At 45.8% G+C, this 16,806-nt stretch overlaps 1 protein-coding gene across 4 annotated transcripts in view; it reads left to right on the top strand.

Annotated features, from left to right (window-relative positions):
• Positions 1 to 13,295, top strand: part of sclt1 (sodium channel and clathrin linker 1) — a 155,492-nt gene extending 142,197 nt beyond the window's left edge. For all 4 annotated transcript variants that reach the window (XR_011940101.1, XM_072495564.1, XM_072495565.1 and 1 more), the window contains one exon: positions 12,253 to 13,295. Coding sequence is in view for 3 of the 4 variants with exons in the window: in XM_072495564.1 (XP_072351665.1) it covers positions 12,253 to 12,324 (72 nt within the window). In the remaining variant the exon portion in view is untranslated. The remainder of the gene's footprint in view (positions 1 to 12,252) is intronic.
• Positions 13,296 to 16,806: the final 3,511 nt, after the last annotated feature.

The following is a 16,806-nucleotide window of genomic DNA, read 5'->3' as shown; positions in this document are numbered from 1 at the left end:
GAAACATATAAAATTATGAAGGATAGATGCGGGCAGGTTGTTTCCACTGGCGGGTGAAAGAAGAACTAGGGGGCATAGCCTCAAAATAAGGGGAAGTAGATTTAGGACTGAGTTTAGGAGGAGCTTCTTCACCCAAAGGGTTGTGAATCTATGGAAATCCTTGCCCAGTGAAGCAGTGGAGGCTCCTTCATTAAATGTTTTTAAGATAGATAGTTTTTTGAAGAATAAAGGGTTTAAGGGTTATGGTGTTCGGGCCGGAAAGTGGAGCTGAGTCCACAAAAGATCAGCCATGATCTCATTGAATGGTGGAGCAGGCTCGAGGGGCCAGATGGCCTACTCCTGCTTCTAGTTCTTATGTTCTTATGTACCTGCCGGAGGTCCTGGGGTGGTTCAGGTTTGGGCAGGGCTTTGTAGACTGGGTCCGGTTGCTGAACCAGACACCAGTGGCGAGTGTGCGGATGAACCGAGTGAGCTCGGATTATTTCAGGCTGCACCGGGGGACGAGGCAGGGATGTCCACTCTCCCCACTGTTCTTTGCCTTGGCTATAGAGCCACTGGCGATGGCGCTGAGAGCATCAAAGGACTGGCCGGGCTTTGTTCGGGGGGGATGGGGGGCTGGTGGAGCACAGGGTCTCATTATATGCGGATGACCTACTCTTTCTGACCCGTTAGGGGGGGATGGGAGAGATTATGCAGATCCTAGGGGAATTTGGCCGGTTTTCAAGGTATAAATTGAATATGAGCAAGAGTGTGGTCTTTGTGATCCAGGCGAGGGGAGAGGAGATTGGGGGAGATACCGTTCAAAGTGGTGGGAGGGAGTTTTCGATACTTGGGAATTCAGGTGGCGTGGGGATGGGAGCAGTTACATAAATTAAATCTGGCCCGGATGGTTGAGCAGATGAAGGAGGACTTTCGGAGGTAGGATACGCTCCCATTGTCACTGGCGGGGATGGTACTGACCGTAAAGATGACGGTTCTACCGAGATTTTTGGTTATTTTCCAGTGTCTCCCTATTTTTATCCCAAAAGCCTTTTTTAAAAGGGTCAATGCGGTGATCTCTGGGTTCGTATGGGCGGGTAAAACCCTGCGAGTAAGGAAGGTACTGTTGGAGCGGAGCCAAGGGGTGGGGGGGGGGGGGGGGGGTAGGGGTTGGCCCTCCCGAATTTTAGGAAGTATTATTGGCGGCAAATATGGTTACGATTAGGAAGTGGGTAATGGGGATGGGGTCAGTATGGGAGTGGGTGGAGATGGCATCATGTAAGGGCACAAGCTTGGAGCACTGGTAACGGCACCTCTGCCGTTCTCGCCAGCTTGGTGGTGGTGGCAGCTGAGGTATGGGGACAGTGGCAGAAGCATATGGGAGTGGAGGGAGCGTCGGTGTGGGCTCCAAATTGTGGGAATCACCGGTTTGTGCCAGGGAGGCTGGATGGGGTTTCGGAGGTGTCAGAGAGCAGGGATTGAGAGGCTGAGGGACCTGTTAGTTGATGGCAGCTTTCCATGTTTGGAGGACTTGGAGAGGAGTTTGAACTGCCAGGAGGGAATGGGTTTCGTTATCTGCAGTTGAGTGACTTTGTACGGAGGAAGGTTTCGACCTGTCCGCTTCTACCTCCTCAGGGGATACAGGATAAGGTAGTTTCGAAAACAGGAGTGGGGGAGGGGGAGGTCTTGGAAATTTATAAAGAGCTCATGGAGGGGGAGGGAACCCAGATAGGGGAGGTAAAACGTAAGTGGGAAGATGAGTTGGGTCAGGAGCTAGAGGCGGGCCTGTGGGAGGATGTTCTGAGTAGAGTCAACACGTCCTCATCATGTGCCAGGCTCAGCCTGATACAATTTAAGGTGGTCCACTGGGCATACATAACGGTGGTCCGGATGAGCAGGTTTTTTGAAGGGGTGGAGGACAGATGTGGGCGGTGTGCAGGAGGGCCCGCAAATCATGTCCACATGTTTTGGGCATGTCCGAAGCTTCGGGGATTCTGGCAGGGATTTGCGGATGTCATGACCACGGTATTAAAAACAAGGGTGACGCAGAGTCCAGAGGTGGCGATTTTTGGAGTGTCGGAAGACCCGGGAGTCCAGGGGACGGAAGAGGCTGACGTTCTGGCCTTTGCCTTCCTGGTAGCCCGGAGACGGATCTTATTAGGGTGGAGGGACTTGGAGCTCCCGAAATTGGGGGTTTCGGTTAGTGACATGGCCGGGTTTCTCGTGCTTGAGAAACTCAAGTTCGCCCTGAGAGGATCGACGTTAGGGTTCGTCCGGAGGTGGCAGCCATTTATCGACTTCTTCGGGGAAAATTAAACTGTTAGCAGATACAATAAGGGGGAGGGGGTTTGGGAGGGAGTGGAGTAGAGGGGGATAGTTTAGACGTGATCAGCGAGTGGAGGAGGGGGGACTGGGGAACTGTGTGTGTAAGCCATGTTGGCTGGGTATAGTTGGTTGGGGGGGGGGGTGTTATTTACTGAGTTATGTTTACATTTGAAATTTTTCTGGTAAAATCTCAAATGCCTTAATAAAATGTTTTTTTTAATAAAAAGACTTCTAGCTAACAAAAAGTGCCAGTGACAGATTTAAAATTAATAGTTGATCTAACGTCAATTGTCATTCATGGAAGAGAATTCCAAACTACTGTTTGTGAGAAGGCATGTTTCTTAATTTCATTCCTGAAATGCCTGGCTCTAATTTTTAGACTATAGCTAGTTATAGACTCCCCAGTTGGCTGAAATAGCTTTTATCTACCTTACCTGTTCCCTTTAATATCTTGAAAGCTTTGTTCAAATCATCCTTGAACCTTCTCGATGTCACAAAATACAACCCTTGGTTGAGTAATCACTCCACATTTAACCATAGGAACCAGGTATCATTCCAGTAAATCTGCAATGTACGCACCCCACCCCCCTCCTCCACCAATATCTTCTTCTCAAGGTGTGGTGCCTAGAACTATTCACAAATGTTCTCAGTGTGGTATAATCAGCAATTGGTACTGTTGGAGAGTAACTTCTACCTCCATTTGTGTCACATCCCTTTAAATATAAAATCAAGCATCCTATTAGCCTTTTTGATAATTTTTGTACCTGTTTATAAAATTTCAATGGTCTATGAGCATGGACCCGAGTCTCTTTCAATCTTTATTGTTTCTAGCTTCTCTCCATTTGTACGGTATCCTATTCTCTCCTTTATATCCAATGTGGATGGCCTCACATTTGCCTACATTACAATCCATTTACTGCACTTTTGCACGTTCACTTAATCTATTGATGTCTCTTTGCAATTTCACCATTCCATCTACACTGGGTACAATGCCACCTACATTTGTGTCATTGACCTATTTGGATTTGTAGCTGCATCCCATTATTTAAGTTATCAGTTAATGCAATGAATAGTTGAGGCCTGAAGGACAGAATTAATTTCCACTTGGGGAACCAAGGATTAATCAAGGATAGTCAGCATCGCTTTGGCAGAGGGAAATCATGGCCGGCATTCTCCCTTCTGGGGACTAAGTCCCCAAGCCGGCGGGAGAACCGGCGCCAACCACTCCGGCGTCAACAGCCCCCGAAAGTGCGGAATTCCTCTGCACTAGGTGGACGGCGGAGGGGTTGGCGCCGCTGCAGCCGCCGCTGCAGCCAGCGCCAAAGGGGCGACGCGAGTTGGCGCATGCGCCAAAGGGCCGGCATGATCTCGCGCATGCGCAGAACCGCTGGTGTGGTTCCGTGCATGCACAGACAGGCCGGCGTATTTTGGCACATGCGCGGGGGGTTCTCTTCTACGTGCCGGCCATGGCGAAGCCCTACAGGGGTCTGCGCAGAAGAAAGGAGTGCCCCCACGGAGCAAGCCCGCCCGCAGATCGGTGGGCCCCAATCGCGGGCCAGACCACCGTGGTGGCCCCCCCGGGGTCGGATCCGAGGACCGCCCCTGCCGACTTACCTGCCAGGTCCCGCCGGTACGTGAATTGAGTGATTCACGCCAGCGGGACTGAAATGAAAATGGAATGAAAATCGCTTATTGTCACAAGTAGGCTTCAAATGAAGTTACTGTGAAAAGCCCCTAGTCGCCACATTCCGGCGCCTGTTCGGGGAGGCTGGTACGGGAATTGAACAGTGCTGCTGGCCTGCCTTGGTTTGCTTTAAAAGCCAGCTCTTTAGTCTATTTGTGCTAAACCAGCCCCAGACTGGCCAAAAATGGATGGCCGCTCGGCCCATCGGGGCCCAGAGAATCGCCGGGGGTGCCGCTGCCAATGGCCCCCGACCGGCGTGGTGGGAATCCCGCCCCCGCCCGAAAATGGCGCTGGAGAATACGGCAGCCGGCTGGGCGGGAACCTCCAACCCAGCGGGGGGTCGGAGAATCCCGCCCCATATCTTACAAATTTGAATGAGTTTTTCGTGGAGGTGGCTAGGTACGTAGATATTGTAGTCTACCTGGACTTCAGTCAGGCTTTTGACAAGATCTCACATGAGAGACTGATCAAGCAGGAAAGAGCCCATGGGATCCAGGGCAATTTGGCAAATTTGATCCAAAATTGGTTTAGTGGCAGGAGGCAGAGAGTGATAGTCAAAGGTTGTTTTTGTGACTGAACGCCTGTGTTCAGTGGTGTTCCGCAGGGATCGGTGCTGGGTCCCCTGCTAATTGTAGTGTACTTTAATGATCTAGATGTGAATGTAAGAGGTATGATCAGTAAGTTCGTAGATGACACAAAAATTGATGGTGTGGTAAATAGCAAGGAGGAAAGCCTTACATTTCAGGACAATATAGGACGGAGTAGATTGCAGAACAGCAACAAATGAAATTTAGCCCTGAAAAGTGTGAGGTAATGCATTTTGGGCTAACCAGGCAAGGGAAATACAATAAATGGTAGGACCCTGGTAAGTACAGAGGATCAGAGGGACGTTGGTGTGCATGTCCATAGATCTCTGAAGACACCGGGACAGGTAGATAAGATGGTTAAGAAGGCATATGGGATACTTGCCATTATTAGCTAAGGAGTAGAATATAATAGCAGGGTGTTATGATGGAGTTGTTTAAAATGCTGGTTAGGCCACAGCCGGAGTACAGTGTGTTCTGGTCACCACACTATAGGAAGGAAGTGATTGCATTAACGAGGATGCAAAGCAGATTCACCAAAATGTTGCCTGGGCTGAAGAGTTTCAGCTATCAAGAGGGACTGGATAGGCTGATGTTGTTTTCCTTGGAGCAGAGAAGGCTGAGGGGAACCTAATTATGGTGTATAAAATTGAGGGGCATTGATAGGGTGGATAGGAAGGAACCTTTCCCCTTAGTGGAGGGGTCACTAACCAAGGGATTTAAGATAGGGGGCAGGAGGTTTAGACTGGATGTGAGGGAAAACCTTTTTCATCCAGAGGGTGGTTGGAATCTGGAACTCATTGCCTGAAAGGGTGGTAGAGGTGGGAACCCTCAGCACATTTAAGAAGTATTTAGATGAGCACTTGAAAGCATACAAGGCTATGGGCCATGCTGGAAAATGGGATAGGAGTAGAAAGGTGCTTGATGGCCAGCGTGGACATGATGGACCAAAGGGCCTCTTTCCGTGTAAATACTCTTGCGACCCCATCTCACAATTGTCTCCTAAGGACCTCTCCCCTCTTAAAGCCAACCTCAATGGAAGCGTGAATCGCATGGACCTTGTATCCAGGTTGAAGTTCTGATTAGTTTTCTTTAGATCCCAATTCTCTTCTCTTGGAAGTCAATGGACAGTTTAAAGCACAACTGTTTACATCTCAACATTCTCAACAGCTTTGAGACTAACAGTTTAAACACTTTGCCACTTCTATTCAGCAAAACAACCTGGGCCTCCCTTTAATTTTTAACAGCCACGTCACCCAGGCCTGTTGGTGGGCGGACTTCAGAACAGGCCACATGACCCCATTCATTTTATCCTAAATTAAAGCCATGGTTCCAAAACAAAACAATCTTATACTCATTTGTCATCATAACTAAGAAGGCAAATGTGACTTAGAGTAAATTATTCTTAATATATGATGTGCAATAGTGGTTTAACAGCTACTAATTAGGCACATTTGTCATTGTGCTATCCTTTCTAGCCAAAAATGTACTGTTGACTTGAGCAGAATATTGTCTCTTGTAACCCCTTAAAGGAAGGTAGGTTTAACAACTCAAAAATAGCTCTGTTCATTTAATGTACATGCAGTATAATTAAACAAGTGTGTCATTGTGCAGTGGATTATGAGAAGTAAGTCCTCTCAGTACTTAAGCCATGTAACTCACCTGGTGGCTTATGATTCAAAGTACGAAGATACATGAGTAGATTAAGCAATAAAGCTGGAATGTAATGTATCTGTGGATGGCAGAGTTTGAGTTAAAAATTAGAATTAAATTAAGAGGTTGGGATGAAAAATCTGTAAAACCAATCTAACCCAGAGCCAAAATTACAATATTTGATTCCCTCCCTGTTATAACCTGCCTGCTTACCATTGGCTGGGGACTAATGACAATCCCACAATCCTGTAGGCGTATGAGCTTCCCCAATGAGGGGGGCGGAGAAATCATTAGCAGACTCCCTGTATAAATAAAGCTGGCCAGTTTGGAACCAGCCAGGAAGGAGTGAGTAGCAAGCGAAGTTGCTGCTGTTGTGTATATATATGTTATTGTAAATAAATGTTATTTCTTTGTATCCTTAAAACTCCTGCTGGATTCTTCTCGTGGCCCTCACAAAACTCTCATAGTTAGTTATAATAATCACACCTTGGTTTTTATCTAGCTGACTTATTAAATGGACCTGTGAAGTTTTTGCATTATTGTACTTGAAGATATGCAAAATAATGTAATGAGGTGTTCCGCATGTAATCATCTTGCTGTTTTATAGGCTCAGTATATGACATAAATAAGCTAAGAGGCACTTCATTTGTATGAAAACTACACATTCAATATTAGTGACTTTATTTAGTCTCACATTTATGAATAATATTAGAAAGACATAATTAACTTAAGAAGTAGATTGCCAAATTGCTATTTTTTAATATCGAGATTATGAATTTTGCTTGTTCCACAGGCATCCTGACAACATTTCACATTATAAGTTGCTGTGATCACATTTAGAAGAGAAACTATGTGTGGAATTTAATGCCCTCCCTGTGGCGAGTTTGGTGGCGGAGGAGGCATTTAATTGTGCAGGAGGGTGGTGAATTGGGACCCCTCTGTCAATCTGCCTCCACACTGGTTATATCCCTGGCAGTAAGGCTCATGGGCAGCCAAGACCTTAAGTGGGTAATTAATGCCTACTTCAGGGCCTCATCACGCCGCTACAGGTATTCACCCAGGTGCAGGCGGGCGACTTGCCATGTGGTGAGCACGACAAGCAAACCCTGTTGGTGTTATTTGCGGGCTTGTGGTGCGGGATGGTGAACCTCATTCAAAGTCGGTCAGTGCCTGATTAAGGGACCAGGCATTAGGAAGGTAGTGCCACTGAGTGCCACCACCCCTGCCCCTTCTGCTGACACCCCTCACCTCCATCAAACCCAGCCCTACCTGTGTAAACTTGTCATGGTATAATCATTCTCACCCTTGGAGGTGCTCAGCACAGCGACCCAGTGGTGGTTGGGAAATATGAAAAGTTTGTCTTGTTTCAATCCAGATTACATACATAGGATACAAGGCACAGAATGAGACCATTTGACCCCACCAGTTCCCACCGGCATTTATACTGCACTCTCGCCTTCTCTGATCTTTGCTCATCTAAATCTATCATTGCGACCCGCTATTCCCTTTTCCTTCATCTGCTTGGCTTGCTTCTCAAACACATCTGTAATAATTGCTTCAAATATGGACATTGCAGTTTAGAATGGAAATATAAAGATGAAGGTACAAGTTTTAAATGGGGTCTAAAATGCATCTATATGCTTTGGTGCGATTAGTTCACCTGAAAACTACCTTTTCCCATTATAATACCTCGAGATCAAATTGTGTTAGTTTATGCCAACCAATAGCTAAAAGATGAAAATTCTTTATTTACACACCTCATCCAGAGTGGAAGATGCAGTAACTTATTTTTAGAATAAAATTTCTTCCATCTATTGCAATCATTGGACTTACTAGTTTTTGTTTCTCCCTCACTGGGTGATTCTGTTTTTCTGCTTTTTAATTGGTAATTTTCCATGGTCATTTTATTTTCAAATGAGTCATGCAAAATATTTCCTCCCCCATAATGATTTGTGACAAACCTCTCCCAGAACAGTTTCTCACCTATTCTCCTATAAAGCCTTAAAGTTTATAATGGATGTGTTAAAAATCTTAAGCAAATATGGTTCCCAAGACATTCATCCATGAAAGGAATAGATTGATGGGAGTGGGGAAAGGAAATGAAACTGGGAAGGAAACAGCATTGAGACGTAACATGCGATATGTGAAGAGTGCATCCTTGATTTTACCGTACTCCAGATCTTATTCCGTTCAGCAACACAGGGACCCAGAAAATGGAGAGCGAAGAAGTAAAGGCAGGGGTATATATTGCTGTGAGTGGACAAAGATAGAGATACAGACAAGATGGGAGATTAATCAAGTTCTACACTTTGTGTGAATTAATTTGGGGACAAGCAGCAAGAGACCCTTCTAAGCAGGAGAAAGAACTGGCTGGAAACGAGGGCCTTGTTGGGGGAGAGGAATTCCTCAACTAAATCAGGACAAATCTGAGCCCCATTGTGAAATATCACATTTTCCAAGTACCTGAATAGCAACATGGTGGGTCCACGAACCTGCAGTCACTTTCCGACTGTGTGGTCATTCGTGTGAAAATGCAATTGGCCCAGCTTTAGCGTAACACGATGGAAATAGTGAACTTCAACAAATTATTGTTTTCAATATATATTTTTGGGATATGGGCAAGGACAGCATTAATTTCCTACCCCTGCATTATGTAATATCTACCAGACGCACTGCAGCAACTCGCATAGCCTTTAAGACAGAACCTCCCAAACCTCTGCCATCTAGAAGGGAAAAGGCAGCAGGCACATGGTATAACGCCCACTTGCAAATTCACCTCTGTTACGGAACCAGACTAGATCCCAATAGAGGCAGTGGGCAGCACGGTAGCACAGTGGTTAGCACAGTCCCAGGTTCGATACCCCATTGGATCACTGTCTGTGTGGAGTCTGCATGTTCTCCCTGTGTGCGTGGGTTTCCTCCGGGTGCTCTGATTTCCTCCCACAGTCAAAGACGTGCAGGTTAGGTGGGTCGGACATGATAAATTGCCCTTCGTGTCCAAAAAGAATAGGAGGGGTTATTTGGGTTACGGGGATAGGGTGGAAGTGAGGGCTTAAAGTGGGTCGGTGCAGACTCGATGGGCCGAATGGCCTCCTTCTGCCCTGTATGTTTTATGTTCTAAAAAGATACTGGACTAGTATTTTTAGATTGTGCGGAGAGATCAATTCACTCCAGGAGTGATTGCATGAGAAAAAGGTTTGGTTATTTTTACAAGCAAAACATTATTAAAACAATATTTAAATTTTTAAACTTCAAACCTAACAAGAACAGCTTACATGTATCTCTTAACCCTAAAACACAATTTCTTTCTCATTAATCGGCACATAAAATGAACATGCAGCTCTCAACTCCACTTATGCAGACAGACATACTTGCATTTACAGAACATATTCCTGCAGTTAGTGCAGCTCTTTCAGACCCCTTTTCAAAAGCCTGTCTCTGTGGCAGCTTTTCATGACCCTCTCCCGGTGGTTTTCCAAATCCTTCTGCTCCCACCTGGTTGAACAGGATTCTGTTTCTCTCTCAGAGCTCCACCCAGTCCCTCAAACAATGGTTCTGTCCTAGGGCGTCTAGACTTGAACTCATCATCGCTATCTGGGCTTTTGATTGCCCATTCCCGTTTACACAAAAGAACAGGACCATTCTACGAATATGTAATTAACCTCCAATTTACAGACGAAAGAGGCCATCAGACTCTAATGGGCTAATGGCTGGTCAGATCAGAGTGTCCCAAAAGATCTTGAGTGAATAACCTGGCTGAACAGGGGTATCTTGTTTATTCCAATTAACAAGTTTAAGTCTGAATGGGACAATGTAACTCAGGCCAGGTGTAGGTGTATACCTTTGACTCAGTGCTAGCAATTTTACCCTCAGTCTATTAACCCTAAATTGCCCACTACATCTCCGTATCATAACATCTCCAAGATACACACCATTCTGACTTGGACATGTATCGGCATTCCTTCATCATTGCCAGGTCAATATCCTTGATGGTGGTGATGATTTGCCTTCTTGAAATGCTGCAATTCATGTGGCATTCCACTGCTGTTAGGGAGATCTGGGATATCGACCCAATGGTGAAGGAAAAACAATGCCCACGTCAAGATGGTGAGGGAAGCTTGTAGGTGGTGTGTTATATGGCCCATCCAGCTGGTAAAGATCACAGTCTTGGCATATGCTGTCGAAGAAGCCTAGGCGAGTTGTAATACACTGCAGCCACAGTATGCTGGTTGTGGAAGAAGTGAAGTTTAGAGGACTGCAGATCAAATGGATTGCTGTATCCCAGATGGTATTGAACTTTTTGAATTTTGCTGCAGCTGCACTCATCTGAGCCAGTGGATAAGTATTCTATCATAATTCTAACTGTGGCTTGCATATTGTGGAGGCTTACGGAGTCAAGAGGTTAACCACTCACCACAGAAAACTCAGCCTCTGACCTTCTCTCATAGTCACAGCAATTAATGGCTGGTCCAGTTGGAGTTTCTGGGCAGTAGTGAACCTCAGCATGATGGGAATTTGGCAATGATAACACCATTGAATGTTGTGGGAGGTGATTAGACAATGTCCTGTTGGTGATGGCCATTGCCCAACAATTGTGAGGTACAAATGTTACCTGTCCAACCCTGGGTGTTATCCAGGTGTTGTTACATGGGTGATACATTTGCTTCATTATCTGAGGAGTTGCTAATGGAACTGAACACTATGCGATCATCAGTGAACATCCCCACTTCCAACTTTATGAAAGAGGGATGACCATTGATGAAACAGCTGCGACAGGTTACGACACTCTGGGCTAGTGCATGGTCACTTCCAACCCCCACTTGACCCGGAATCACAACACAATTGAAATTAACTATTAATTCTCAGAAAATACCAAAGCCTTTGGCTGCCCAATAACTACAGTCACCAGGTTTGTACATTTAAACACAATAAATTGTTATTAATGACAATAACTATAATTAAATATGCAGCACTACAACTGGTTAATTATTATCTAATTCCTAACCCCCCTTCTTTAACTCACCCCATCCTCTGCACACACAAAGACAGACAAACATAGAGGGAAAAGAAGGTAAAGGAAAATAATACGAAAAGTAAAAAGGATAAAAGTCTCTGTTTTAGATGGACATCTTCCAGTGCATCTTTTAGGTTAGGCCTTCAGTTGGAGGTTCTTGTTTTCCATCTGTAGATTCATCAGGATCTCTAGACTTCTCTGCAGATTCAGAAAGCAGCAGGCAGGAAACCATTTTGGAGAAAGAGAGAGATCAACTCACAGCTTGTTCTCTCAATGTCCAGGAGGGTTCTGTTTCCCTCCTGGGTTCTCTGAAAACCGCCCACCTGACTGGAGGCAATCACAGTCTGTTACCGGGCAGAATACAGTCTTAGGCCAATCCATTGGCCACTCCCAACCAATCGAACCAAACCCTTCTGATCTTTCGGGTGCCAGAAGGTCTGAGACCTTCTGTTAAAAATCGAAATGTTCATAGCACGGTGTACTATTTTGCAACTTTTGAGTTCCTCACTTCCTCTGCTCAGCTTAAAGGTATATGTCCATTAATGATCCATGGATCAGAAAATGATAACGACAAAGTAAAAAGAAAGGGAAAATAAGGGAATCAACAGTAAGGGTCCTTACACTGTTTTAGCCAGTGACAATGTGTAAAGGAACTCCTGCAACAGTCCGTTCTGGATGCAGAAAAAGTCCAACAACCACAACCATCTTTATTTGTGCTGGTATGGCTAGTTACTGGACAGTTTTATACAGATCCTCATTGACTTTGTGTTATTGGGGTTCCTTGGTGTCAGTCACTTTGCCCTTACCTCTAGAATGCAACTCTTTTGACCATATTTGGACCAAGGCTATAATGAAGTCCAGCATCATGTGGCCCAAACAGAAGATCAGTGAGCAGTTTATTAATTGTTGCTTTGAGATGACTCATTCCATGACTTCGCTGATGATTGAGGGTGACCTGATAGGTCAGCAATTGACCGGGTTGCATTATGACTTTCAATTTTGTTTTACCACAGCTCAGTAGAGTCACAACACAGAGAAGAAAACCTGATGCAGTGATGGATCTGGAATGCATTTTAAACCATTGAGTACTTGATACTATTGTTCTATCCATCCCCCAGCCTCCTAATGCCAATGGATATCCAACCTGGGCAATGGTGTCAGTTCATGAAATGTACTAATAAATCCACAGCTATTACAAGATATTGTTTACTTACATAAGGTATCTTTTGAACAAAGAGCCTAACATGGATTAACAGCTGCTGAATGAATTACAACATATGGAAAAGGTCTTTTCTTTAATTTACGGGAGCCCTTTTTAAAAATAAAACATGAAAATTGTAGAGGAATGAATTATTTTTAAATCATTTACTTCATACAATTTTTGAATCCGATGGATTTCTGGCCAGTGTTATAGTTTTGGTTTCATGATCATTTGTCTTGGTACCTATATAGTCACCTTTCACATCAGATCATTGTTAATACAGGAAAAAAACTTAAATATTTCACCAAATTTAAATCATGCTTTTGAACTGATTATGAAATTAAACAGTTGCCATTTGAACAATCATGTTATTTTTAGAAAATCAAAGCCTCTCTTTGGAATTTTACATCTCGCTGTCAGACGTCTCTCTCTTACAATTTTTGGCACCACCCCTCCGGATCAGTCAGTCATTCAATACATTTTGATATTCAAATATATGATTTTTGGAGGGGAGACATTTGTAAATGTACATTTTCCAGTGTGTTTTATTTTCAAATTCTATCAGCCAATTGCTAGGTTGTGTAAACATTTCAATATAAAAAAATATTATTTACCAATGCACTTTTTGTTTTGACACATTTGTTTTGTACTATGTTTTTTGCAGCAGTTTTTTCATTGTTGGCAATAGGTTGTAAATAGAATTTCTGTACATTAAAATATGTTGTAACTCTCCTTCAAACTTGAAATGATTTTGGATTGCTAAGTCAAACCACCCAACAGACTAAAAATTTTTTAACAAAAAAGCATTTTTGTAAGATGATTTGTAATGGCATTAAAACCTGTTTTAAAAATTTCTCACTTCCCAAATGTTCAACGACTGCTGGATAGGTGCTCAGTTTCTAGGCCCAAGCCAAAAATCATTCCGGTTGTAGCTTCTTTGGTTGAATGATCCTCCTGCCACGAATTTTTCTGACTCCCGGTACTGGGTGATCCTGTGTTTGGAGTAAATTCTGAACAATGACGGGCGTGAATTCCACAAAGGAGTGCTGTCCAGGCATGTCCATTCAAGGGGGGGGGGGGGGGAGGGAGAGAGAACAGGGGTGGAAACCCCCACCTAGTTGGTACAATTCAGAACTTTCCATAAGCTTGAATTGTCTGAGCTGAAGTTGCAAACTGTCATCTGACCCCCCCCCCCTCCCCGGCAGTCTTCTTAAACATTTCTTAAGTGTCCTCTGTTAAAGAAATAAAGATAGACCATGCTCATATGGAAGGTTCTAGAACTATGTTTAAAGTTTTGAATATAACCTGCCTTTTACTGGGCATGACAATATCTTGGAAATTTTGATCATATTCTAGGAATTGCAACCCTGGTTTGGGTACTTCCTCCTTGTTATTTAACCCTTGAGGTCATGATCTCATTTTGCCAAGAGGTTCCACTACTGCCAAGGTCAATATATATCTTTCCTCAGCTGTGGTATCTCAGATATGGGGCACGATTTAACAGAAAAATATCTAAGGGTCATTTTGGGCACGATTGACGAGGTGACCTGTCTCAAGTGAGTTTTTCATGTCAGACAAAATGATCCTTCCCTCTCACTAACTATATGTCCATTCTCACGCACAAACTCCATCTGATGGTGCCGGGCCATCTGGAGTGGCTCCTCCCCCCTCCCCCCCCCCCCCCCCCCCCCCCCAGCAGTCGGAGGTCTGCTAGATCCCAGAACTCAGCTGAGTCCCAGTTAGAGGCCAAGCCTTTGGACAAGGTTCTCCCAGAACTGATGCAGATGCTAGGACACGGCTATGGCAGTCAGGGGGGATGTCAGAGATATAGCCAATTGGAAGAGTCCCAAAGACTATGGGCGCAGGAGATGATGCCAACAATGCATGGCTCCGCAGCCAACTGTTGGAAAACCTGCAGCACGAGGTCAGCCTCTTCAGTGGTGGCGGCCAAGGCGTGGCTCAGTCTGTGACGACCATGGCTGAGGACCTCGCCATCATGTCCCAGCCGATGAGGGACGTGTCCCAGGCACAGGTGGACATTGCCGAGGCACTGCAGAGCATGGTCCAGTCACTGAGGAGCATTGCCCAGGCCACAACAGCATGATTGCTGGCAATGGGGAGGCGGCAGGACAGGCGATGATACAGAGGCCTTTGGAGCTCCCTCCTGCTGCCCCATATCCCATGGAGAACCCCAGGGCCCAATGGGCACCGTCAGGAAGGAGGAATCGTTGGAGGGCAACCTGTGCTCTGCCACCAAGGAGACTACGGCGGTCTCCAGTTCTTCCAAATTCCTCCCCTTCCTGACACCGGTGAATCACAAGGGCGGCAGGCTCAACAGGGTGGCACGGCGATGCCAGTGACACTGGTAAGTTGACCGGAGCCCTTCAGCTCCTGGCCCTCCAGAGGACATCCGCTAAGTTAATCAAAGGCCACAGGGCGCAGAAAGCAGCAGGTACCAGCACCTCTGACGTGCATCCTGGGGACTCACCTAGACGAAGGTGATTTCTTGTTGGGGAGCCGGTTAATCCCCGGGAGGCCATTACATTCGACTTCAAACTTGCTAATGCGATTATGCTCGCCATATTTGGCGGTGATATGGAACGCGCCATCGGGAACAGGCTGGTTAGAGAGCAAACTGATTCACGCTTGGCCCAAATCTAGATTTTTGGTGTTTCCCGCTTTTTAACTGATGGGCCCTGATCGGCTCTTTTCTCTCCCTACAGATGCTGTGAGACCTGTTGAGATTTTCCAGCATTTTCTCTTTGGTTTCAGGTTCCAGCATCCACAGTAATTTGCTTTTATCAATGACATTTTAATGATCTGTGAACATGTACCTCTTTGTCCATCTTTCCATCATTTTGAAAGTACCCTGGGCGGGATTCTCCTACACTGGGTCGGGCAGGAGAATCCCCGCGACCGGGCCAGGCCGCCCCAACGCCAGCACGTGATTCTCCGCAAAGCAGAGAATCGGCGCCGGTTGCGGGCCGCTCTACGCAGCCCGCCCCCCCACCAGCAATTCTCCGTGGGCCGAGCGGCCGTAAGAGAAAAACCGAGTCCCGCCGGCGCCATTCTAACCTGCTATGAGCCGGCAGGACCTCAGCGTTGAAGGGTCAGGTGGGGGGAGGGCCTCCCCGGGGGGGCCCTCGATGTGGCCTGGCCCGTGATCGGGGCCCAGCGATCGGCGGGCTGGCCTCACTGGCTGGGGGCCTCCTTTCCTACGCGCTGGCCCCTGTAGTCCTGCGCCATGTTGCGTTGGGACCGGCGCGTTGAAGGAGGCCACTGCGCATGCACGCGTTGGCGCCGGCGCCACTGCGCATGCGCGGATCCCGCAGTGCACAGTTCACGCCGGGATCGGCAGCTGGAGCGGCGTGAACCGCTCCAGCACCATGCTGGCCCCTCCCGTCACGCCGTCGTAAAACACAATGGCGTTTACGACGACGTGGACCCCCTGCCGCGGGATTAGAGAATCCCGTCCCCCTTTTTTACATCCCTTGGACAACTTCACATTTACCTGCATTGAAATCTATTCACGTTTAAGTTAAAATGCACATAATCAGGGGTGCAGGTGGAGGTCTTGTAGCACAGTGGATAGCTTCCTTACCTCTGGACCAGAAGCTCTGGGTTCAAGTCCAATGCTGGGATATTTTGACCACCAAAGGAGAATTCATAATTTGGTTCAACGGACTGATAATCAGCTTGGGAGCCCTTTCACCACTTCCCACTGGGAAAACAATTGTGTGGCGTGCAGATACACTTTTTTTTTTAAAGGTGCTGCAGGTGGCAGTGGGTTGACTGTCGTTCCATACCATGACTGATTTGCCTTTTCTGAAACCCCTGGAAAGAAATACTGGGTGTGTAACAGGACACCAATCTACTACCTAGATTTTACAACCCCTGGCCACTAAGGTGTCAGTAGCAGTCCAGGACTCTAAAATATTCCCTTCAGTAATGTGTCTGCTTTGTTATTCTTAGTCCTTAAATATATATATATATATTTAGCCTGTTTAATATTGAAATGATAAAAGCCCTCATTTTGAGGTTGTGCAAGAACCTCAGTTTGAGATGGTACAGTTTGGTTTTACCACATTGGGAAATCCAAAATACAAGATTTATTTCAGTTTCTTAGTTGTCTGATCAATTTTAGAATATACTTTTCAGAATAGACTGTGCACATCTATTCCCATTTCTGTTGAAGCCTCGACAGATCTCTAACAAATCTGGATTTTAAAATACTTTTACCTTTATCTAAACTTGCAGTATGCACTCCAAGTCACTCCCCAAGCCACTTACCCTTCAAGTTGGTTGATTACAGATGGAACAGTTCTTTAGACATGATTAATATTGATGTGACACTTACATCCGGAAG

This window comes from Scyliorhinus torazame, chromosome 3, assembly GCF_047496885.1.
Source record: "Scyliorhinus torazame isolate Kashiwa2021f chromosome 3, sScyTor2.1, whole genome shotgun sequence".
In the NCBI taxonomy this organism is placed as follows: domain Eukaryota; kingdom Metazoa; phylum Chordata; class Chondrichthyes; order Carcharhiniformes; family Scyliorhinidae; genus Scyliorhinus; species Scyliorhinus torazame.
This window is presented reverse-complemented; position numbering and strand designations above follow the sequence as displayed.